General features: G+C 40.3%; 1 protein-coding gene across 1 annotated transcript; it reads right to left on the reverse strand.

Annotated features, from left to right (window-relative positions):
- Positions 1-9,421: 9,421 nt before the first annotated feature.
- On the reverse strand, positions 9,422-22,339 carry stx12 (syntaxin 12). The gene is made up of 10 exons (XM_061665358.1): positions 22,275-22,339; positions 21,678-21,835; positions 18,361-18,430; positions 16,860-16,959; positions 14,485-14,622; positions 12,317-12,360; positions 11,751-11,856; positions 11,583-11,655; positions 10,717-10,799; positions 9,422-10,236 (listed from the first exon to the last, which is right to left on the reverse strand). Exons 2-10 carry the CDS (start codon positions 21,775-21,777, stop codon positions 10,144-10,146), a joined length of 807 nt encoding a protein of 268 aa, XP_061521342.1. The 5' UTR covers positions 21,778-21,835; positions 22,275-22,339; the 3' UTR covers positions 9,422-10,143.
- Between the last annotated feature and the right edge of the window lie 1,928 nt (positions 22,340-24,267).

A 24,267-nucleotide genomic window follows, 5' to 3' on the forward strand; every position in this document is an offset into this window, starting at 1 on the left:
GCGTGGCCGGGGATTGAACCCCGGTCCTCAGAACTGTGAGGCTGACACTCTAACCAGTCGCCCACCGTGCCTCCGCTCTTTTTCCACACTCTAAAAATACATGTAAGTATAAAATGAATGGGAGACATGCTTCGATATAGTATAGAGGATTTCTCTGACACACCATCATTTTGGGAACCGTTGACTCTACGTAGAACAATAATCATCAGCTCAACTCAATTCAATTTCATCAGCTGATCATTTTGAATACCTTTTAACAACTAGAAGTGACTTTCTCCATCAAACCATGTTTGAATCGCTTCATAAATACAGTATAGGTTGGCGTACTGTACATAACCCTAAAAGGGGGAGAATTGACTTTTTATTCATTTGTGTTCCAATAGAATTGTCAGACTTCGTTCCAATTGCTTTGCTTGCAATAACGTCATCAATCTTGGCACCATTGACATCACTTTGTTTCATCGTCTTTTGGTGTTGCCTTTCCAGGCTTTTACCACAGCCTCTTGTAATTTGGGGGTGATTAATTGCTTCAGTCTCAGCTTGAGCTGATAACATGCATGCGCTATAGGGTTTAAGTCTGGAGTTTGACTTGGCCAGTCTAAAATCTTCCGCTTTTTGCCCTTGATGAACTCCTTTGTTGCTTTGAAGAAGAAGAATCACTTCTTATTGTCATGAACACACGAAATTTGTTCTCTGCATTTAACCCATCACAGTGAACGCATACACATGTTAGTGGAACACACTGGAGCAGGGGGCAGCTGAAGCGCCCGGGGAGCATTTCGGGGTATCAGTGCCTCGCTCAAGGACACCACAGCCGTGAGTCCGGGGGATGCTGGCGGATGGTCCAGTCGGGGGTCTCGAAGCTGGGTCCCCCACGGTGGCAGGCGACGATCTTAACCATTGGGCCACGGCTGCCCCACGGCAGGATGCTTCGGATCATTATCATTATCTTGTCATTCAGTTTGCTTAGTTTTAATTTCATGTTTTATGCGTACTGCATAAGTAGTGTATGTATGTTTCACATATCTAATAAGCGTATGTAATTGATATTTATCGATTTTCTCACATTGTACTGAGCAGCAGGTCAGAGACGTGTGCCACTTTCTTACGTCACAATAAATTGAGTTCTGGTTCTCTATTTTAAGTGCTGGCATCCCGACTTCATTTGTAATCTTGACTTGTTTCCAAGTTGCTGATTCTCCGCTGAATTTCTCGGGGTGACTTTTTTTGTTGACCAGCTTCATGCTCTTGGCAGCGTTACTAATTGTGGTGTTGGTGCAATGCTATTGCTGCTGTGAGACAAAACAGTCGTGTGACATCAAGTGCGTCAAGGCTTGGATCAGGCACACACTCACATAGTGTCTGCCAGTTCAAGTGAGGTGCGATTTCAACCACTGCAGACTCTCCGCACAGGAAGGGACGAAGTTATGTGCGTCACTATTACATGATATTAGGGTGGGAATGATGCAGATAGAAACGGCATGCTCGTGCGAGACTTGAAATCATCACCAACATTGTAACAATTCTTCCTGTGAGCAAAGTAAATACTGGGGCAAAAAAAGACCCTGCGAGCAATCCAATTGCTGTGCAGACCTGTCTACAAGTGTTCAAACTGTGCGTAAACACTGCATGCATCATCAAAGCGTGAATGGCATCTGCTATCCATTGCCCCTGTTCATTATCCCAGGGTGAACCTTATGGAAAATGTGATACAAGCCATTGGAACGTAAACACAACACTCCCAATTCTTGTGCAAACTGTGTGTTGCATTGCTCCTTATCAGTCACAGTGTCTGGTCAGATCTTATACTAGACATGCTTTTCCCCACAGGATTACATCAGTTGGAGAATATACACACACAGAAACAATATTCTGTTGCATCACTGCAATCAGATGATTTCTGTAACTCTAAAGGAGATTTCTGCACCTGTCTAACGCTATTTTGGCAAAGTGCTCCAGCTGTCTCAGGCTTAATGGGTTTCTACTCCAGACTGCATGTTTCGTCACCCTCATCGTAGATGTTTAACGGGATGTAGATCAGGGCTCATTGAAGGCCAGTTCAGTTTCTTCTTCTTCTTCTTCTTCTTCTTCTTCTTCTTCTTCTATTTTTAGCTGCTTGTTTTGGAATAGGGCAAATCAGAGCCATAGCACAAACATAGCGAAACCAACCATTTGGAATATCCTGAAGAAGAAACCACTGCTGTACTAATGAACAGACGTCATATGGGTAGATCGAGGAGAATAACACCAGCTATGAAAGAAACATTGTGTGAACTGTAAAGAAAGACATCAACTGTTCGTGACATCAGCAACAACCTCCAGACAGCAGGATGGAAGGTTTCGTGGTCAATCTGCTGCTTTCAGAAGACTTAGATGACACACGCCAGAAGATGTAAACCGCTCATTAGCAAGAAAAAGAAGGGCAGGCTAAAAAAAAAATACAAAATACAAAGACGAGCCTCACAATTTCTAGAAAAACATTTAATGGACTAATTAGACAAAGACTAATCTTTACTAGAGTGACAAAAACGCTTCAGCTTGAGCTTGTGTGGCTGTTTCTGGGGGCAGGAACACTATTTTCATTGATGGAACATGATGGGGGCGGCACGGTGGCCGACTGGTAAGAGCGTCAGCCTCACAGTTCTGAGGACCCGGGTTCAATCCCGGGCCCCGACTGTGTGGAGTTTGCATGTTCTCCCCGTGCCTGCGTGGGTTTTCTCCGGGCACTCCGGTTTCCTCCCACATCCCGAAAACATGCATAAATTGGAGACTCTAAATGGCCCATGAGTGCGAATGGTTGTCTGTTTGTATGTGCCCTGCGATTGGCTGGCAACCAGTTCAGGGTGTACCCCGCCTCCTGCCCGATGACAGCTGGGAGAGGCTCCAGCACGCCCGCGATCCTAGTGAGGAGAAGCAGCTCAGAAAATGGATGGATGGAACATGATGGGAGCATCCGAATGAACTGAGAGGTCCACAGAATCCTTTTGTCTGGCAATTTGAAGTGGACATATTGTGGAAAATTGACTTGGGTTGTAACAAATTACCGATACGCTGATAGCACTTTTTTCATACTGAGTATGAGTACAGCTTTTTTGAACACGGCATACGTTTCACTCAACACTTTTTTACAGTAACAACGAATCATTGCTGATATTCAAACATCCAGTTGCATGTTTTTATAATAGTCTTTCACAGAAATGATTCCTTGCAACACATGGCATTTCAGTTCTTCTCACGTGGCTGACACGGCTCCTATGCCACCTGCCTGGAAGATGTAGCCCATGTCCTGCTGGTAAAGTGGTATTGGAGCATTTTTATGAGTACGAGTACAGACGTAGCTGTACTTTATCGGTACTGATACTAATATCGGTATTGGCAATGGGCAATCGCTTGATTTCAAAAGCCCCTCGCTTCATTCAGCCGCATAGCTCCATCCCCGGCCGTCGTGATAATAAAAGCCGTATTGAGCATTGGTTCTGCAGTGGAGTGGGCGGGGTTAGTTGTTACTCGTTTTCATTGAGCAGGACTGCCAAGTCAAAAGAGTTCTTTCTGGGAGGCTTTGAAAAACATGCTGTCACGTGTACTGTAATTCTTGATCTAATGGGTATTTTGAGCAAAGCATGTCACAGACATTTCATTAAAACAGCTGGAAACCGTTTAAAAGGATAAAAGAAACCGCACTTATGCCTGTTAAGCCAAAGAAATATGCAGACAAACTGACTGAGAGATGAAGTGCCATGAAGCAAGACGATTACCAAAAACAGACTGCCAAAACAACACAGGAATTTATTCGCGACAAAAAGTGGAAGGCTTTAGACTGGCCAAGTTTATCGCCAGACTTAAACCCTATACGGCATGCATTTTATCTGTCAAAGAGAGTGAAGGCATTAAACCACCAAAATAAACAACAGAGCGAGGCCGTGCAAAATCAAAACAAAAGAAGAATACAAAGGTTGGGTGATGTCAATTGGTCACAGGCTTGATGCAGTTCTCGCACACAAAGGATGTGTAGCTAAATATGAAGTCTTACTTATTGTAATATACAGCATATGAGGTCCATCTGTTCACGATATTTTTGAGGGGAGTGAAAATAAGCGAACTGTTATTTTCAGAGTATTTGTCAAGTGCATTTAAGGTGATTTTGGTAAAAAAAAAAAATAGATGTATTTTGGGGTACTGAACACAATACCCAAAAGCTCACTGCAGGAGACCCCTTGGAAAGTTAGGAAAGTATCCTACCGCCAGTCGAACAAATCAACATGAAATTCTATGGATGTCTAGTCTCATGCCTGAAATTGAACAGGAAGTTGGCCAATTTTGGTTTGAAGCTGCGATTTTGTACTGAACTCTACTCGAGAATTCATTCAAAGAAGCCTCCATCAGAAGCAGGCGGCGTCAAAGTGGGATCATCATTTTGAGGATTCGCCATGCGATGGTTGCCGCTTTCACTTATGTTAGTTCATTAAAGAGCCAAATCTTACTTTGGCTAAATCGTGTGCCTTTACTTTACTGAGATCGGAAAGTCACACAATGGCTTTTGAAAGTGCCACAAGTGAAAACAGCTAAACGGTATGCAATTCCATTTCTGGAATGAATATGTACAAAGGCAACCTCTTCTTTAATGCAATGTACACAAATGGTGCAAACAATTCACCTCGTGGCTGCTATTAAGTTCCAACATTTTTAGCCGGCATTGAGCTGCGCAGGCAGCTGGGATTGATTCCGGAGTGGACATAAGTAGAATGTATGCTGGAGTGAGAGCTGCCACTCTTGGGCACGCGAGTCAAATATCACAAACATCGGCGAGTCAATCAGGGACCGTACGGTTCGAAAAGCGGCCGTTCCGAGGCAGACGTGGAAGGGGGCTCCCCTGAGTCGAAAAAGTCTTTCTACACCACATCGTTGTTCCTTCTCACGCACCTTTTGTGCCACTGATGAAGATTGACTCTGGCAGCAGTATGCAGAGCAGATTAGCTGCTCTGATGAAAGACAGACTAATATAATAAAGGGTAAAGCACTCAAATAGCACACACCATCATTTGCTCTTAGGTAATGCAACTTTTACTGTGCAATAGGAACAACAAAGGCCCAGCAGAATGTTCCAGTCGCCGCCCAATATAGACGAGGGTCCAAACGTATTTGAAGAGTTTTGATGATTTTGCTTCTTTACACCGTCAGCACGGATTTGAATTGAAACAGCGAACATGTGGAATAAAGCAGGGATGTCCCGATCCAATTTTGCCACTTCTGATCCGATTCCAATATTGCAGCCTTGAGTTTTGGCCGATACCGATATCGGTCCGATCCGATTTCAGCAATAAGCAGACATACTTTACTTATTTTGTAGTATGGAATGTTAAAAAAAAAAGGCTTCATCAAAGCTTATTGATTATTATTATTTGTAATCACTCAGGGTTGTTATTGATTACAAGCTTACAAGATTACAAACACCTGTGCTTCAAAAGAATGAATTCATCCGAACCTTGGTAAAATGTGTTGGATTACATAACAATGAAATATGTAGCATCCTCTATCCTCAATTCATGACATGAGCATATCTTTGGTTGATGCTGATGCAAGTCTGTTAAATGTAAACGTGCAGGCAACAACCAATCATTCGCTTCATGCTTTGAATCTTGTATACATGTCACCTTGTTTTCTAAGCTATTCTACTGTTATGTCTTACTGGTTATTATCGTTTTACTACTTTTTCGACACAAATAACATAGTTGTCTTTATTTATTTATTTTCTCTTGTGCCTCTATGTGTAAGCTACTAAGAACTAAGAGATGCAAACGTGCCTGTCATTGCATGATGTTTTCTATCGCAACGGACTTTGAGAGGTAGCATACACCTTGGAGTGGTCATCAGTCAATCACTCGACTTTGGGGCAATTTAAAGTCTTCAGTTGGCTTACCGCTCCAGTTGTTGTTGTTGTTTTTTTTTGGTTTGTTTTTCAGGAATCCAAGAGTCCCCAAGATAAATGGTAACTCAATAGAATCGCAGCAAAGAAAATTGCCTGACAACAACTTGAACATCCCGATAATTGAGAACAGAACAATAAAGAGTGGAGAAGTGAATTGGCAACTGAGTGTCTCTTTGTGTTATGTCAAATGAAGAACATTGCTGCAATTCTTAAGAATTAGCTTTGAATCCTCCTCTTTTGTGTTGAACATTTTTAAAACTTCCCACAATTGTTTTTTTGTTTTTTTTAATGACTTTCTGAACTTAGTCTTTCCTTTACTCAATGGTGTGTTTTCCGACTTCCATGAGCACCTGCCTCAGACTCACATTGGCTTGTTGCTGAGATAATCAAAACCCCATTGTGTATGCCATACGGCACCCTTTTTGGAACTGCGTGCCCATATAATATCCCACTTTAGTTTTAATGTAATCCATGCATCCATTTTCTACCCCTTTTGTCCTCATTAGCTTTGTGGGTGGTGTGGGTTTTCCAGGGCACAAACCAACAACCAACGTTCACACGCAAAATTCACACATATGGACAATTTCCAGTCTTCAATGAACCTAACATGCATGTTTTTGGAACATGGGAGAAAGCCAGATTCCTCACAGAAAACACAAGGTAAGTACCAGAAGAACATGCTCGCTCCACATCAGAGGGCCTGAGCTGGCAATCAAACCCGGCACGTCTCGACTGGGAGTCAGACCTGCAATGGCGATTGAAGTACTCTAGATTTCCGAGCCTGCCCATAGCTCCCCATGTAACCAAGTTCCTATTACCGTGTGAATTTGCATGTTATGCTCTAGTAACCTTGATTATTACCCACTGAACTCCCTCCCTCCACGCTAAAGACACCACATGCAAAACCTCTCCCACCGCTGCAAAACACACCAGCGCCCCCTTGTGGTCTGCAAGGCCAATAATTGCTTTTCAATTGTTTTGGGGTTTTGTTTTGTTTTGTTTTGATTTTTAATTCGAAGATTAGTCATATTCCCGATCCTTTCAGACAAATTTGATTTGACTATCTTTTGCGCCATTCTAAAGGGAACCATGCTTCGAACCTGCACATTTACAACATACCTGTCCTGAATACTTGTGGGCATGGAAATGTGTATCAAACTGTTTAACAAATAAAGAATGAATAACAAAGTCTTTTGTTGCTTTGTTTTTTTTTTTTTTCATCATTGTAATTTAAATAGACAAATAGAATTTCGCAAGTCTGGCCAGTTTATGAATCATTTTGGGCTTGACTGTATCTGCAATTCACATGATCAGAAAATAATAATACGACAATACGTGTGAGAGGGGAAAGGATCTCAAAGTCTGAACAACTTCTCGGAAGCAGCCCAAGTGTTGCTTTTCCTTTCAAAGTCAAGAGCAACAATATGAATCATAAGAGCATGATTGTGATGATAAAGTTGTGAGCAAAGTCCACCACAGAAGAGGAAAGATGGAGTGAATGTGAGAGTGGGCCAAAGATGAAAGAAGAAAAGATGGAGAGAATGTTAGCGGACCAATGATGTACACATTGAAAATTTGTAGCGAATGTGGCCGAGGAGGATAGATGGAGAGACAGTGTGAGAAAAGAAAAATGTAGTGACCGTGTAAGAGTAAATAGATGGAGAGAATGTGTGAGAGGAGAAAGTTGGAACATTTGAAAGCATGAACAATAAAGAGAATGTGTGAGAGGGTGAAAGATGGAGAGAATGTGTGTTTAGATGACGGAAGGTGGAGAAAATATACGAGGAAAAAAGAGAATGTTAGAGGGTGAAAGGTGGCGCGAATGTGTGAAAGGACAGCAGACAGAGAATGTTTGAGAAGACCTAAGATGGAAAGAATGCACGAGGAGGAAAGATCGAGAGAATATGTGAGATGAAAGTTGGAGAGAATGTGTGAGAAGAGGAAAGAACGTGAGGGCATAAGATAAACAGAGAATTTGCAACAAAAAAAATTATCGTGAGAGGAAAGATGGAAAAAGTATGAGAAGACAAAAGATGGAGAGAATGTGTGAGTGTATTAAAGGTAGAGCAAATGTGAGGAGGAAAGAGTGTGAATGTGTGAGTGAGAGAATGTGAGGGGAGGAAAGAAAGAAAGTAAATGCGAGAAGGTAGAAAGTGTACAAGCAGAAGAATGAAGAACGAGTGCCGGTTGTAATGCCAGCAATGTTCCTATAGAGGGCGAGATTGGGATGAAAAGTGCCACTGAGAATATGAATTGAATTTTTTTTTTTTGGGGGGGGGGTTGTTTTTTTTTCAATTTGCGCATTGTGCAAACAAACTGGAATTGAAATTGTTACAAAATAAAAATGGACATTTTATACTAATGACGAGAACTGACGTTAAACACTATGTGGCAAAAGAAACACACACAAAAAAACATAACAGTATATCCATTTTTTAAATTACAGACTACGTAAAAAAACAAAAATGGCCACAAATCATCTGAAACGGTTGTAAAATCTGGTTTTACACTATTCTAGTTTGTTTAAAAATAATTTCTCAAATTTGAGAAGTGCTGGGATTCATTATAGGGAGGCTTCAGCACCCCCAAAATGGGTTAGAAATTTGAAAATGACATACAACCCATCCAAGATTGTTTGCTGAAAATATGCACTAATGATACCTTGGAAAACGATCCTCTGGAAATTAAACTGGGGGGGGGGGGGAAGTATGCTTCTCAACACACAGAAATGTAAACTTCACGTCCTCTGGAATATAAACTGACGCCACATGCAAATTCTTCCGCCACTGCAAAACAAACCAGCGCCCCCCTGTGGTCTACAAGGCCCATAGTCGCTTTTTTACAAATTCAAACATCCTCAGGCCCTGATTAGAGTTCAAATGGTGTTGCTATCCAACACCAAGTTAACTTTGGGCAAGAGAAAAGGTACACCCTGGACTGCGTTCCAGTCAATTGCGGGTCACATTTGGACAACTATTTACACTGCCTTTACACCAATGGACAATATATTCAATTTGCCTGACATGCATGTTTTTGGTTTGTGGGATGAAGCATAAGTGCCCAGAGAAAACTCACGCAAGCAGTTTTCGACTGCGTTGCGACAACCACTAACTCCGTGTGCTGCCTATCAAGTAGTCATTATTATTATTACATTTTGTTTCCAAAGTTTTGAATTGTGACATTTTATTGTTAAAAGGGTGCCGACCATTTGCCTTTAAATGACATGTAGTGACGATGTTTGTCATTTATAATGTTGATATTTTTGTATTTTCTTGCATTACTAATTTTAAAATTATTCATATAGCCCGATCCTATCAGACAAATTTGATTTGAGAATCTTTTGCACCATTCTAAAAGGATCCTGGTAACATCTAAAAGAATCTATTCTAGACCATGCATAGAACCTGCACATTTAGAACCGTTCATGAATAGAGTGTACAGTACATTTGAACGAGCATCACATAATGAAGAAAAATGGCACACCCGCAATTAAAATATTGTAATCAAGACATTTATTACATACATGAGTCATATAAATCAATTCAAATGCTTCTTCGGGCAGGGTTTGCTTTTTCAAGATATACTGTATACGGCAGGCTATAATGCAGAACAGTGTAATATTTACAAATATGGATGTACTGGTTTTCTGTTAAGACATGTATACAACAGTTAGACTACAATCGCCACTTGAAGTCATCCTAGTCATGTGTGGTTATAATTTCATCTAAGGCCCCAGCCAGCTTTCAGTAGTCTTTATTACTGGCTTGCTCACTTAACACTTCAACTGTGCAATAAACACTTTTTCCATGAGGTGCCACAATAGGAAAGGATCAAAATAATAATACACACAGCCCCTAAAAATCACAATCGTCTTTTATATTCCTGCCTTGTTTGGTCTGCTAATTGCAATAATTGCACATTCTAAATACAGTGACAGTGTTAGTGCAGAAAAGGAAAACAATACATCAATCCCCTACGCCACCACAGTTCCTCTTAAATCGCGGTTCAAATGTGTGCTGCTATTTTAAAAAAGAAAAAGAAAAAGGAAAAAACAAAAACATCCGTAGTCAATTCAGCTCTGCTCTAATCTATGCCTGTGAGCCTGATGAAGTGAGCAGTATCTATCTGCTCTTCTTCTGCCAAGCAGGTATTTTCAGGTGGGAGGAGGACTGAGTAAAACGTAGTAATAACAATGACGCAATTAGCGTGGAGTGAAGTCACTTGGACACTTGCCAGATGATGATGCCAAGAATGACCAGCGCAATGGAGCAAACTAATGCCAGGATGCACATCTTCTTCCGGGACTTTTGCTGTCATTAGGAAAGCAAAAGGTTGTTAGCAGGGAACAAAGGACAGCAATGTGAGTATATATAGGCGATACAAAGTAGCTCTTAAAAATGAGTACACCCCTTACATTTGTGTAAATATTTTATTTGACTTTTCCCATAGCGAACACATGACACTTTGCGACAATGTAAATTGCTGTATCACACTGTAAATTTACTGTCCCTTTAAAATATATGCCCCACATATCTCATCCTATACTGGTCACTACTGGAAGATCACTATGGCACCTCATGGCAAAGAACTCTCTGAGGAACTGGGGGGAAAGATGGCATGAAGATGGCCTAGACTGTGACAAGATTGTCAACACCCTGAAACTGAGCTGCGGCCCAGTGACCATAAAATGGTTGAACAGGACAGGTCTTTCTGCAATCTCCATCTAAGAACAACTACCTCAGTCAAGGACCGTGGACACCATCAACACAAATGACTAAAGAGTGACTTACTTGGTAATAGGCGGCTCTCTGCAGTTGTTCTGCTCCTCGCTCTACATGGACTTCAGCATTCTCCACATTTGCCTCGATACTATCTGCAAAACAGCACATACGCAATGTGCAGTGTATGTAAATATACATCCAGTACAATTATGACACTTCATCGCTCTTTTAAGAATTAGGTCATACTATAACAGAGAAAGATAACATAGCATAACTTTCAACTTAAAGACCTTGTGCTGTGTTTTTTGGCCCCAAAAAACACACTCATAATTACTCATGCCCCTTTTGTGATCGTTTATGCGAAGCTTACAAACCAACAAAACAAGAAAAAGATAAATAGGTCAACAGAACTACAACCCCAAATCCAATGAAGTTGGGGCATTGTGTTAAACAAAAACACAATACAATGATTTGCAAATCATGTTCGACCTATATTTAATTGAATACACGACAAAGACAAGCTATTTAATGTTCAAACTGATAAACTTGATTGTTCTTAGCAAATAATCATTAACTTAGAATTTTATGGCTGCAACACGTTCCAAAAAAGCTGGGACAGGGTCATGTTTACCACGGTGTTACATCACCTTTTCTTTGAACAACATTCAATAAACGTTTGGGAACTGAGGACACTAATTGTTGAAGCTTTGTTGGTGGAATTCTTTCCCATTCTTGCTCGATGTACAGCTTCAGCTGTTCAACAGTCCGGGGTCTCAGTCGTCGTATTTTACGCTTCATAATGCGCCACACATTTTCCATGGGAGACAGGTCTGGACTGCAGGCAGGCCAGTCTAGTACCCGCACTCTTTTACTACGAAGCCACACTGTTGTAGCACGTGCAGAATGTGCTTGCTGAAAAAACTGCTTCGCCTCACCAATCATCTCTCCTTGGTCATGGATCATCACTGCGAGGTCCTTAAAAATCTGGTTCACATCCATTATGTCCGACTGTAATAAAAAACAGCATGATACAAACGTGATCCCATGGAGTGATGGAGAGTGAAAGTTGATTGGGTGATGAGCAATGAGAAGAAGACACTGACCTCCAGCTGTCTGATGTTGGTTTCTCTCTCCTTAATAAGTTCCAGGTCCTCCTCGGTGATGGCCGCCTCCTCTGTCTGAGTGGTCATTTGACCCCAGTCATCCTGACTGTTGGGCACAAGACATTAAAAGATGTGTGTGTGTGTATGTGGGAGATACTATAAATATAACTGCAGAATTTTGAGCATCCGCGGCAGATACCTTTTCAATTTATTAGTGCTCCGGTTTCCTGAAATTACTAGCAAGAAAAATACTGTCCATATTGGCAACACTATACGTAAACCACTACAACACTCAATCTGCAACACTACTAACTCTGTGTGACCATATAAGTCACTGTATCATTAATAGTATTATTTAGTGGTCATTTGATCAAGTATTTCTAAATTCCTGACAAATTAATTTGAATAAAGATAATGAATAAAATTAAAACGAAAACATTAATCTATAAAAACAATCATGTAATAAATGTACATTGAATCCAAATCCAGAATTAACATCAGATAAATCAAAAATCTGACTACCTACCTAAATGTCATAACTGGAACAAATACTGCCATTTACTTACTTTTCGAAAGACACAAGCTTTTCATCTCGTACACTGTCATCGGCCTGAAAAAAAAGAAAAGAAATTGCTGCTATGGGTGATAATATCAGTTAAAAAAAAAAAAAAAAATACATAAAAAACAAAAAACACAAACACAGAGGGATCTCGTCTTATGTGCGTCCCGCGTCTGAGACGCACAAAATGAGCAGGGACACATACAGCATGGTGAATCTCCATCCATAGACGCATAGCATTGTTTACCCATATACAGTGGGTAAGGAGTGGGTTTTCAGACCCCCTTAAATCTTTCACTCTTTGTTATATTGCAGCCATTTGCTAAAATCATCATTCAGTTCATTTTTTTCCCTCATTAATGTACACACAGCACCCCATATTGACAGGGGGCAACAATAATTGTTGTAATTTCTTTAGATTTATTAAAAAAGAAAACCTGAAAAATAACACAGCCATAAGTATTCAGACCCTTTGCTGTGACACTCATATGTTGAACTCTCCTGCTGTCGATTTCTGCTGATCATCCTTAAGATGGTTCTACACCTTCATTGGAGTCCGGCTGTGTTTGAAGGTACTGATTGGACTTGATTAGGAAAGCCACACACCTGTCTGTATAAGACCTTACAGCTCACAGTGCACGTCAGAGCAAATGAGAATCATGAGGTCAAAGGAACTGCCTGAAGAGCTCACAGACAGAATTGCGGCAAGGCACAGATCTGGGCAAAGTTACAAAAATATTTCTGCTGCACTTAAAGGTTAAGAGCACAGTGGTCTCCATATTCCTTAAATGGAAGACGTTTATGACGAACAGAACCCTTCGTAGAGCTGGCCGTCTGGTCAAACTGAGCAATTTGGGGAGAAGAGCCTTGGTGAGAGAGGTAAAGAAGAACCCAAAGATCACTGTGGCTGAGCTCCAGAGATGCAGTCGGGAGATGGGAGAAAGTTCTAGAAAGTCAACCATCACTGCAACCCTCCCCCAGTCGGGGCTTTATGGCTCGGCGGAAGCCTCTCCTCAGTGCAACACATGAAAGCCTGCATGGAGTCCACTCCATTTATTGCACTGTACGCTGTCTTAATTGTACTTTTATTTTTTTCTTTGTTTTAAATATTTATAAGCTTTTTTTCCCTTGTTTTTAAATGCTTTTAATTACGTAAAGCACATTGCGGTACCAGGTGTACGAAATAAATACATTTGCTTTGCTTTGCTTTAATACTTAAGTTCTCTAGCCCGTAAGATAACTAGCTAGCGAGCTAAGGTGCTAAACAGCTCGCTCAGTCGTGGCGACATAAGGAGTTAAATAACTGGCGGGCGGCGGTCCGCGTCTGGACCTAGAAGCAGTCCCATACGTACCCACAGCATAGCCAAAAAAGAAAGGTTATGATTAAAGACATATGGTGCACCGCAACAGATTACAGGCTTTACGGTAGTGTTGAACCATACCGACTGATCACATGCGAGTTCAGCAACCCCCCTTCAGCCAATCAAATCTGCATATCAGTAATCACTGATCGTGCGCCGCCCAGACAGCGACGAGGAGAAACGTAGCAGGAGAGACAGATACTCAGCGTGGATGTTGAGTAAAAGAAAAGGAATTAAACATTTGGAACAAAAGGCACTTAAAATGTAATGGTCAGTGTCCTTTATATTTAAACTTCTCAGTGGAAATTTTCAATAAAGCGGGATTGTGACGTAAGAACGATGGCGTGGCGGAGGATTACTGTACCTGCATTCCGTGATGATAAATTGCAGGACACATTGTTCCAGGGCTGGAGCTCATTGTGTGCATCCCGGGACTCGCATAGTGTAAAATGATCTATGTTTATCTAATGTATATTTATATTTACAGTAGACACTGTATTGTTACGGCTGAATCTCGCTTATACCCTGAAACATATTTTATGGTTGTGAAAGCTCCCAAGATAAGAAAGAGCATTTTTGACCGGCCGTTATATGGGACGGTGCGACACCGATCACGGGAAATTCACATTTTTAATTGCAGCAAAACTAGTGGCCGATGGTTGCCCACTCAACAAAACCTGGACCCCGCCCACTTAGCAACAGTCCAGTGGGGTTCCATCGCCTCGCTCGGTGTCGCCGTGCCTAAGGTGTCTCAGCTCATCGATACTTGTCCTTTACTGCGGTTAATTTATACAAAGTTCAGACTCCTACTTACTGAAAGGCGGGATCCAGCTCTTGCCCGGGCTACTGACTCCTTCTCCTTCTCCGCTGCACGCCTCTGGACTGCTTGGAAGTTGTTGAGAGCAGCGGAGAAATCATTCATCAGCCGTTCCCTCTGAATCTTCTGCTGCCTCTGGACACCACAGGGTGAAGAAAGGATGGCGACAGTTATGATAAGAAATAAAATTATGCAAACACCACAAGCTTTGATTAACGGTCTGCGACAAGCATTGACTGAGTATTCTACGAGTGAACACAATCCAGAGGAAGAAGAAATGTTTTCAATATATCGAACTGATGTACTGGGTCATAGGTCATTTGACATTATTACATCTCTATCAGCAACCCTAAACAATTATTCCTTTTATACCACCGGTGGTAAATTTAACAGCAAGGCTAATGTGGAAACTTGTTGTCTCATACCAGAGGACAATCATATAAGATAGCAGTAGCTAAACCAGCCAGCCACAACAATAGATGGACTGGACAACCTGAGTTTCAATAGATGAGCTACATTACATCAAGTTATGTATTTATCAAGATAATGCTCAGTCTTGACTGCCACTGTTAGACGTGTTAATTTAAGAGTATTTTTATTATTTACTATTTTTATTATTATTTTTCTCTTTGTTTTAAATGTTTGACGCTGGATATTTTTCTGTTTTTAAAGGCTTTTACTCATGTAAAGCACATTGAGTTACCTTGTACATGAAACGCGCGACCTGTAAACTGGGGTAAAAAGGGCCTGCCTGGTAAATAAAGACTATTTTTCAGAATTTTCTTTCATCAAGTTTTTATCGTCTGCTTTGCAAAAACAAAATCACCTACCTCATACATTGGTTAGCGTTGCGGCTAAGTACTGTAAACTGAGGCAGTAAAGTTGTTCTTCAACTATTATTACCAGTTCCAGTGAGTTGACAATAAAATGTTAGCGAGAGCCATGAAATGTTTATACTGTCCAAACTTCGTTTCTGGAGGTCAGGTGACAGTGCCTATGAGAACAGCCTCTCTATCTGCATGTTGCAGACTTTATCAGGTACATGTAGTTTATATACCATTATAGTACTGTTATTCTGTAAAATAATATTTCCTGATTTTATTTATATGGTAAAGACTAACAAATTCCTGGGGTAATAAGGGACATCCTGAGGTGCACATGCAAGTTGAAGCTGGGCACCAGCACTAGCAAAACACATGACAAAGAGGACACTGGGAAGGCTATAAAGGTTGTAGGTTTCCAATGAGCCATTGGAAAGCTGCAGAACAGTTTGGAATTCACGAGAAAGTGATGGTGGGGACAAAAGTAGAGACATCAGTGAGTGATCCATCACGGCCAGACAGTTCGGAGACAAAACCTCTTATGAACATTCCAGCAAAAAGACAAATGAGAATAAATGGTGAGGTACACGACTCTGTCCTGTTTGAGTAGTTTGAGTGAAGACAGGTTATTGATAAAAGTAATTGGTAAGAAGTGTCTCAAAGGGCGCGCGTGGGTTGCGCTCGAGTATATAAGTGAAACTACGGTCGCCGTCCACGCAAGTCTAAAGAAGCCTTTATAGCCCCAAAGTTGGGTTAATAAGGTACAGTCAATTAAAAAATGTAAAACAAAAAATAAATAACAGGATGAAAAAATTCAATCGCCATTTAAACCATTTGAAAGAGTGACCAGGGAGTCGCAAAATGGCATATGTCGCTGTCATCATCTGTTGTTTGTTTCGCGGAACAATCAGAAAACCTCTAATTAATCCCTTAGTACCCCAGTTTACGGTATACAAATAAATTTGCTTTGCTTTGCTTTACCGTGTTTTCAGTTTGCAGCAATCAAGAACTACATTATTGAGAGCTTTTTGTCATATTTTTGTATGCTGTGGCCTAGATGAAGCAATCGAAATACTGCAGTTTGACACCATTGCAAACTAAAAATAATAAACATTTATTGAAATCATTAAATAAAGTCTTATCATCGTGGTGTAGGCAGCAACAACGCAAGTATTGATTGAATCCCATTATATTGTGCAAGTGTACCTTATGCTGTGGGTGGGTGGGTGGTGTACATCTGCAAGAATCATTCCTCCGAGTATTAAGAAAATAAATTAAGTACCAATTCATTCATTCAGTAATTATGTGTGCTGGAGCCAATCCCAGCTGACTTTGGGTGAGAGGCAGGGGACACCCTAACCTTGGTCACCAGCCAATTCCAGGTCATCAATTAAGTATTCTGTATTCAATAAAAAATAATATACAAAAACATGAATAAGACAGCAGTAAATTCAAGACAGTGTTCATGGTTTGTTAAGCGTTACCAGTCAGAAGTGATTCTAGATGGACAGTTGAGGGCTACAAGATCAGATTGCTGTGTACTGTACTAACTTGCTCTGAGGGTGATGTTGGCAGAGCAACTGAGCCCAACTCCTTCAGGTGCTTGTTGGTTTCTTTTGCAAGCTGGTTAGTGTAGTGTTGTATCTGCTGCCTGTGAAAACAGCAACAATTCACAGTTACAACGTTTTTTTTATTGCACACAGCATGGTACAGGTTTTTAGGTTTTGCAATTTTTCTACTGTTGAAAACCCCTTAGGTCCATTTGGGGAATTTGAGTTTGGGGGGGGGGGGGGGGGGGGGGATTATTAAAAGTCACACGAAAACTATGGAGTTCAAACCGCCCCAAGTGTGGTACACATGCAAGGCCTCAGGGCACTTCACATGATATCTGCGGATCTGACATCAGTTTTAAAAGATCATTTCTGCTCTGTGGCCTTTCTCTGACATTTCGCTCAAAAGAAACAGTCTCAACTAGACATGTAAACGTGACGAGAAGAATAGACACTGGAAGTTGCATGATTTCAGCAGACTCACATTTGACGAAGGCTCCAGCATCACCGTTTCGTTGTCACTTGTTCAACGGCACATTTTTTAAAAACTTTTTTTGAAAATTAGGACTAAATATATTGATTTTTTACAACATATATTCAATATAGACAGTGGGTACAGAAATTACTCAGACACCTTAAATTTTTCAATCTGTTATATTCCAGCCATTTGCTATAATCATTTAAGTTCTTTTTTCCCTCATTAATGTACACACAGCACCCCATATTGACAGAAAAAATTTGAATTGTTGAAATTTTGGCAGATTTATTAAAAAAGGAAAAGTGAAATATCACACAGCCATATGTATCCAGAGCAAAGATCACTGTGGCTGAGCTCCAGAGATGCAGTCAGGAGATGGGAGAAAGTTCTAGAAAGTCAACCTGAAAATGGCTGCCCACCAACGTTCACCATCCAACCTGACATTACTGGACAGGGTCTGCAAGGAGGAATGGCAGGGGACCCCCAAATCCAGGTGTGAAAAACATGTTGCATCATTCCCAAAGCAACTCATGGCTGTATTAGCTCAAAAAGGGTGCTTCTGCCTCATACTGAGGAAAGGGTCTGAATACTTATAGCTGTGTGATATCTCAGTTTTTCTTTTTTAATAAATCTGCAAAAAAATCTCAATTTGTGTCAATATGGGGTGCTGTGTGTACATTAATGAGGGAACAAAATACTTAAATGATTTTAGCAAATGGCTGCAATATAACAAAGACGGAAAATTTTAGGGTGGTCTGAATACTTTCCATACCCACTATAGAGACTGTGGTTTATATTTGTGTAAGGTAGTGTTGTTTAAAAAAGTCAATTTGTGAATGTCTGCCTCGTTGCCTCGTTACCTCTGCTCCACTCATTTTACTACTTACCGGTTATTTTACTTTTACACTTAGTTAAAATTTTACTTTTAAACATTGCTTGTACAGTTATAAGGTTTTATAATGGTAACATTTTGACCATGGAACTGATGATATCTATTTGTATTGTTTTGTTAGTTGATACATACAGCCGATCCTGAAGTTCACTGTTGTCCTGCCTGGTCCCCAACTGGCTCACCATATTTTTGATCTGAGCAGCTGTCAGAGGAAAGAAACAAAGTGAATATGAATCTGTAGACAAAAGTGCAATAATTGTCTGGTCAAGCTAACTCTGTGAAATGCAGTGATTTGATGGCAATAGTCTATTAAGAGCTTAACTTGAGGAATTATCACTATAAGGATTGTTCTAACTCATTAGTTATGACAGAAATTATTGAGTAATTATGCTTTGTAGTGTATTCAAATAAATATAGGTTGAACATGATTTGCAAATCATCGTATTCTGTTTTTATTTATGTTTAATGCAACGTCCCAACTTCATTGGAATTGGGGTTGAAGAAGGCTATCAACATAAAATATTTGGGACGAAACACGGTAAAGCTACAGATGTCAAGAGACATATAGCATGAAACCCTCAATGCGCTTTCACTTAATAACTACTGTCACACTGCAATCCCGGTAAATTGGCGCATCAGAGGCGTACTAGTAGAGAGCCAGGATATATTTGCCAGAGAACTGGCTGAAGTGGGACATGGCACCCCATCCCAAATCTGTACTTTTGCCACGGGGGAAAAGGATAGCGGCCAATAGCATATTCCACATTGGTTTTTGTGAAGTTTAACAGTTGAGAGCGAGTCCCCTTTGTTTTGAAAGCGGTAATGCTGACGTATACTTTGGACATGGCAATGTCCTGCTTTAATGAGCTCTGTCCGAAACAGACAGGCAAATTAAGCCTCATTCTACTATTAACTCTCTAATACACCAATTTACCAGGAATGCAGTTTGAAAGCGGCCAATGTGAAAAGAGCTAATAATACTCTAAACTCAGTGGCCATCCAAGCTGACTTTTTTTCTGACTCACTGTTGTAAATGTAAGGTATTGATAGGGGATGTGGAATTCAAGTCAACCTGATAATTTTGGCAGCTTCTGCCATTGAATCAGAGGTGGAACACAGCCAGCCACAACCAGCGTGTGAAGTTTTAACACCCAAGACTCGCTTTCTACGCCCCTTCTTGTTGAAAGCAACCGACGCTGTTGCACTGACATCGCCATGCATCTAATTATCTTCATAGGATAAGCCGCAAAAGCTCTGTGACCAGACTTCGAACACAGAAATGTCCTGCTTCGGTGAGTTCTCTCTGCAGGGAACAGGCGAATTAATCTCCACTGTTACGCCAGTGATGAGACGATTTACCGGGAAGCCAGTGTGCAAGTGGCTTAAGAAGGAGCATGTGACGGTCACATCACATGGCCCACTTTCTGTTCATTGGGAGAAAACAAAGGCCTTCTGTCTTTATTTTAACGGTAGACATGAACTCCCCAGCGACAACAGGAGGCAAATCTTATTAAAACCAGGAAAATAGCTGGATCCATAATGCCGTTCAGAATGTTCAGTTTGATTGACTGAAAGACAGGCCTTCATTGAAATAAAATGTCATTACTGGAGTCGTTGCAAGGGTGTAGATCTGCGATGGTTCATACTAAAAGCTGTTGCCATTTTGCCCAAATGAAGCATGCGTTAGATTTGATAGTTATTCTATTATATGTCACTAGATTGTTTAGGCTTACCTAATATTGTCGCTGATGACTGTGGCATTGTGATCATATAAGCAAACACTGAAATTATTTCACTGCAGTAAGCAGTTATGCAAGTCTCTATTTGTATGACAGTGTCAGTATTACTAGTGTATATTGAATGTTTGTAAAGAGGAGGCCAGTCAAGACAATGCATTGAGTTCAGACATCCATCAGTGCAATCCCGAAAATTTTAAAATAGTTCACTCTTTTGTTTTTATGCAATCATAGTTGCCTACATTTGCAATATGACATGGAATATTTGAATAGCCTACGTGGTAAGTATTAAGAGAATAATAGCAAATGAAATATTGTCAATTGATGCTACAGTGCACTCAGATGCTAAGCTACACAGCTGACATTCTTATGTTACCGGAAAATCATGAGACAAAAATACCCATTAAAAAAACAACCTTACTGTGTTGCTAGTTTGGCTTTTTCGACAGTGAAACTTCTAAATTCTGAATTAAATAAACAAATACTGTATCCTCTCAGTTTGCCACTGCTGTACATGTTGTTTTGTTTTTTCCTCTCCATACAGCAATCCGTTATACCCTAGTGGAAAACTGGATTTTAGATTTCCACAAAGGAGCAGTCTCCTGCAATGGATTGTGGTCAACCTCTGAGGTTCCAGGATACATTAAGACTGGATTTACCCATGGTTCAAGTGACACAATTACAATTATTATTTTCAGATATATATATGTATATATAAAATATTTTCACATTTCAAATATGCATCACGGCAGTGTATAGAGAAACAAACGTATGAAATCAGATATCTTCAGATTGGAATCTGGCCTCTTCTAAATGACAGATTGGCTATACCCCTTACAGGTGAGCTAGCGGTCACCAAAATACATTCAAACTGTTGTAAAGCCAAAGTACAGCAAAGGCAGTCGCTGTAATATGGTCTAAATATGGTACAAGAGGTGGTGTGTCGATCATTAAAAGAAAAATAGATGCAAACCCCAGCTACCCTCATTTAAGTCAAGGGGTCAGTCCTGGTCGGCACGGTGGGCGACTGCTTAGCACGTCTGCCTCACAGATTTGAGGACCCGGGCTCAAATCTGGCCTCGCCTGTGTGGAGTTTACATGTTCTTGCGTGGCCCTGGCCAACTGAACTGTATGTAATGTTTAATATTTCTATTATTGAGGATAAGTGGTATGGAAAATTGATGGATGGATGTATAATTGTTTAATTCTGTGTTGTTGCTTGTGGAGTTATTTAGGCGGAATGTGGGGATCTGCATATTCGGGTTGTTTCATGTGTTCAGTGATTATACACAGACCCATTTGGGGTCAAATGTATACATTAAATGTAAAAAGACAGTCAAAAAACGGATAAAAGCTTTAAATTGGAATTAGGCACTTGGCTGGACCTGCAGTGTAAATCCAGCCTCAGATCTGCTACACCTCACTAAATAGAGTAGCAGAGAAGGGTGTGGCTTCCAGTTGCAACATCATCAATCACCAGAGCTCTCAATACCTTTAGGAGATTGAAAATTGAAAATGTTTCTCCTTCAACAACTTATGTCTTAAAATTACAATAAATCCAATGCAACACAATACCTGCATGGAAATCCTCTCCTAACGTTCAATGATCATGCATTAGCTTACATGTACTATATCCTGGCACTGTCGAGAGTTATAGCCTGTGTGATTTTGGGTAGATTTTAAATTTAGTAGTAGGCAGGTAGCAGCACTTACTGTTTTGTGTGATCTTCTGAATATTGGAGCTGCATGTTTGGATGAGGCTCGTGAAGTCCCGAGGGGCTGGGCGATAACCGTCTCCTTGACCGTACGACATGTTGTCTCTCTGAGGGCCGTTTGGGTTTTTCTTTTTTTTTTTTGGGTGGGGCGGGGGGCTGTGCATGTAAATTGAGATAAGTGTCAAAAACGTTATACCGTACTCTTAGAAGGAGGTCAGCTAATACTGAGTAACCAGCGCTCGTTGAGTAGTTAGCCAGCTAATGCCTCGCTGAGAATGACTTAAACAAATACCTAACACGTACATCCCATTTGCTCAACCACAGTAAGACTAAACTGTGTGAATAATGTAAATGCCGAGGCCCAGGCAGCGAGACAGTACTTGTCAGACGGATCCACGCTGATTAAAGCAAAAGTTGCGTAGACAAAACTGAGTGAGCTCGGCTCAGCTGTTAGCTTGCTAGCTACGTGAAGCTAAAATATCACAAATGCATTCAAGGATTACGTTAACATTATTGTCGACAAGTTATCCAGCCACATGAATTTCGAAACAGTGATATTTCATGCGGAAGGATATGTATTAAGGATAATACTTGCTTATTTGGCTGTGTAGGAACACATAGGCGTTATGTTTTCCTCTTGGAGTTTTACACACAAAAAAAAAAAAACAATTTAAAATCCTGCCCTTCCTGGTCGGTCACATGACAGAAGACGGTGGGTGGAGCTTGGTTTGACAAGCACATTATACTCCACATTACAACTTTATTTATTTTCCCAAAATGTATTTAACCTTTATTTATCGGCTCATATAATGGATGGATCGATGAATTAATTTAAAAAAGCATGAAGCAATTTTTCATTAAACCTGTTTTGTATTTTTTTATTATTTGAGATATTTAAAATAAAATAAGTGTGCTGTCTTATCAAATTCTAATTTTGTTACATTTTTATTTTTCATTGAAAAAAAATAGTTTAAAAAATCAGAGTACAGTGTTACATACATTGTTAACGTAAACACTCGCGAAATTTAGAAAATACCTGTTGGTTTGGTGCTTACCTATATCCTAAACGTAAGATATGTATTTTATACATAAATATATCTTTATATAAAGTCCAGTACATTAGTTAACAGGCTGATCTGACACAAATAAACGCGCTGACGTATGCAGCAATGGACTAACCCACTCAAGGCAGATTATATTAGACTATAATGTGATGGTAACATTTTACTTCGTTTAACAGCATAGGGTTATGAAAACAGTTTTATGTGCATTATCTGCTGACTGCTTGTTGCTTGGGCAACTGCAATTTCACATTCTAACCACTGGATGGAAGCAACGCATGAAAGTGTAGACTCACTGTCTGCAGATGGGCTGTGAGAGTAGAATTCCTGAATTAAAAACAAAACAAGAGCTTTAAAAACACCTTTAGAACAAGTACATCCTTACTTTTAAAGCAAATAAATGCAATATAAAATGAACGATTAGAATTTGCAACAAAATCATATACAATTTGAATTAAAAACGTAGGCTAACTACATGTGCCTGTCTTTCAGTTCATCTTTGTATGATCAAAATATTAATATAGGTTTAAAAAAAAGTAGTCAACTTTCATTAAAAAGAAATCTAGACACAATAAATATTTCTCATAAACGATTCTGAATATTAGCCTAAAGTTTATCAACAACTAAAAAAAAGGGTGAATTTGAGAAGATTGTCCCTATTCCTGCAGATAGTCCTTAAAGTCCTTTTTTACAGATTATCATCTAACAAGTAAATCATCTCAAAACTTTTACTGTAATATTCAAAGGTACCTGGCCCTGTGTGGAAAAAGTAATGACCCCCCCCCCCCCCCCCCCCCCCCCCCCCCCCCAAAGCTAAGAACCTGTTGGGCCACCCTCAGCAGCAACAACAGAAATCGAGCATGTTCTATAACTGGCAATGTTTGTTTTAATTCAGCAACACTGGAGGGTTTCCGAGCGTGAATGGCTTTTTTAAGGTCAAGCCACAGCATTTCAATCGGCTTCAAGTCCGGAATTTGAGTTAAGCCATTCAGAAGTTGACTTGCTAGTGTGTTTTGACTTCAAGCCTCAGCTTGAAGTCATGAACTGATGACCAAACATTCTCCTTCAGGATTTCCTGGTAATGAGCAGAAATGACGGTTGCATCAATCACACCACGTTGTCCAGGTCCTAAATTAACAAGCAGCCCTTGGTCACAGGGCACGACAAACAACCATTCGCGCTCGCAGTCTTTATTGTCATTCAATAAACACACAGTCAGTGTCACGTTTCAATGTCACAGTGAGGGCAAATTCAAATTGACTCGTTCTGCATGTGGTTTGGTGTTCAAAGGCTATTGCATTCAATCGCCAAATTGCATAGATGTCAAACTTCAACCAGGTCACTGACTCATTTTGACCTATGTAATGAATCAAACAATGGGAATTTTTTCCCCCTTTAACAGCCCTACCAAATTTGAATGATTAAAAATATTTGCCAACGAAATAAAATGAGGTTTCAATATTGTTCAAAAACATGTCATTCTCTCCTTTCTCAAACACACTGGCTGAATGTGCTGAAACCACGGCC

This window comes from Phycodurus eques, chromosome 20, assembly GCF_024500275.1.
Source record: "Phycodurus eques isolate BA_2022a chromosome 20, UOR_Pequ_1.1, whole genome shotgun sequence".
In the NCBI taxonomy this organism is placed as follows: Eukaryota; Metazoa; Chordata; class Actinopteri; order Syngnathiformes; family Syngnathidae; genus Phycodurus; species Phycodurus eques.

Bases quoted from the DNA above. Each gene is read 5' to 3' on its own strand.
- stx12 (XM_061665358.1), bottom strand. From the start codon at position 21,777: ATGTCGTACGGTCAAGGAGACGGTTATCGCCCAGCCCCTCGGGACTTC. The intron at 18,431-21,677 runs GTAAGTGCTGCT...TTCCTCTGACAG, and splicing joins TCAGAAGATCACACAAAACA to CTGCTCAGATCAAAAATATG. The intron at 16,960-18,360 runs GTATGTATCAAC...CTGTTTTCACAG, and splicing joins AGTGAACTTCAGGATCGGCT to GCAGCAGATACAACACTACA.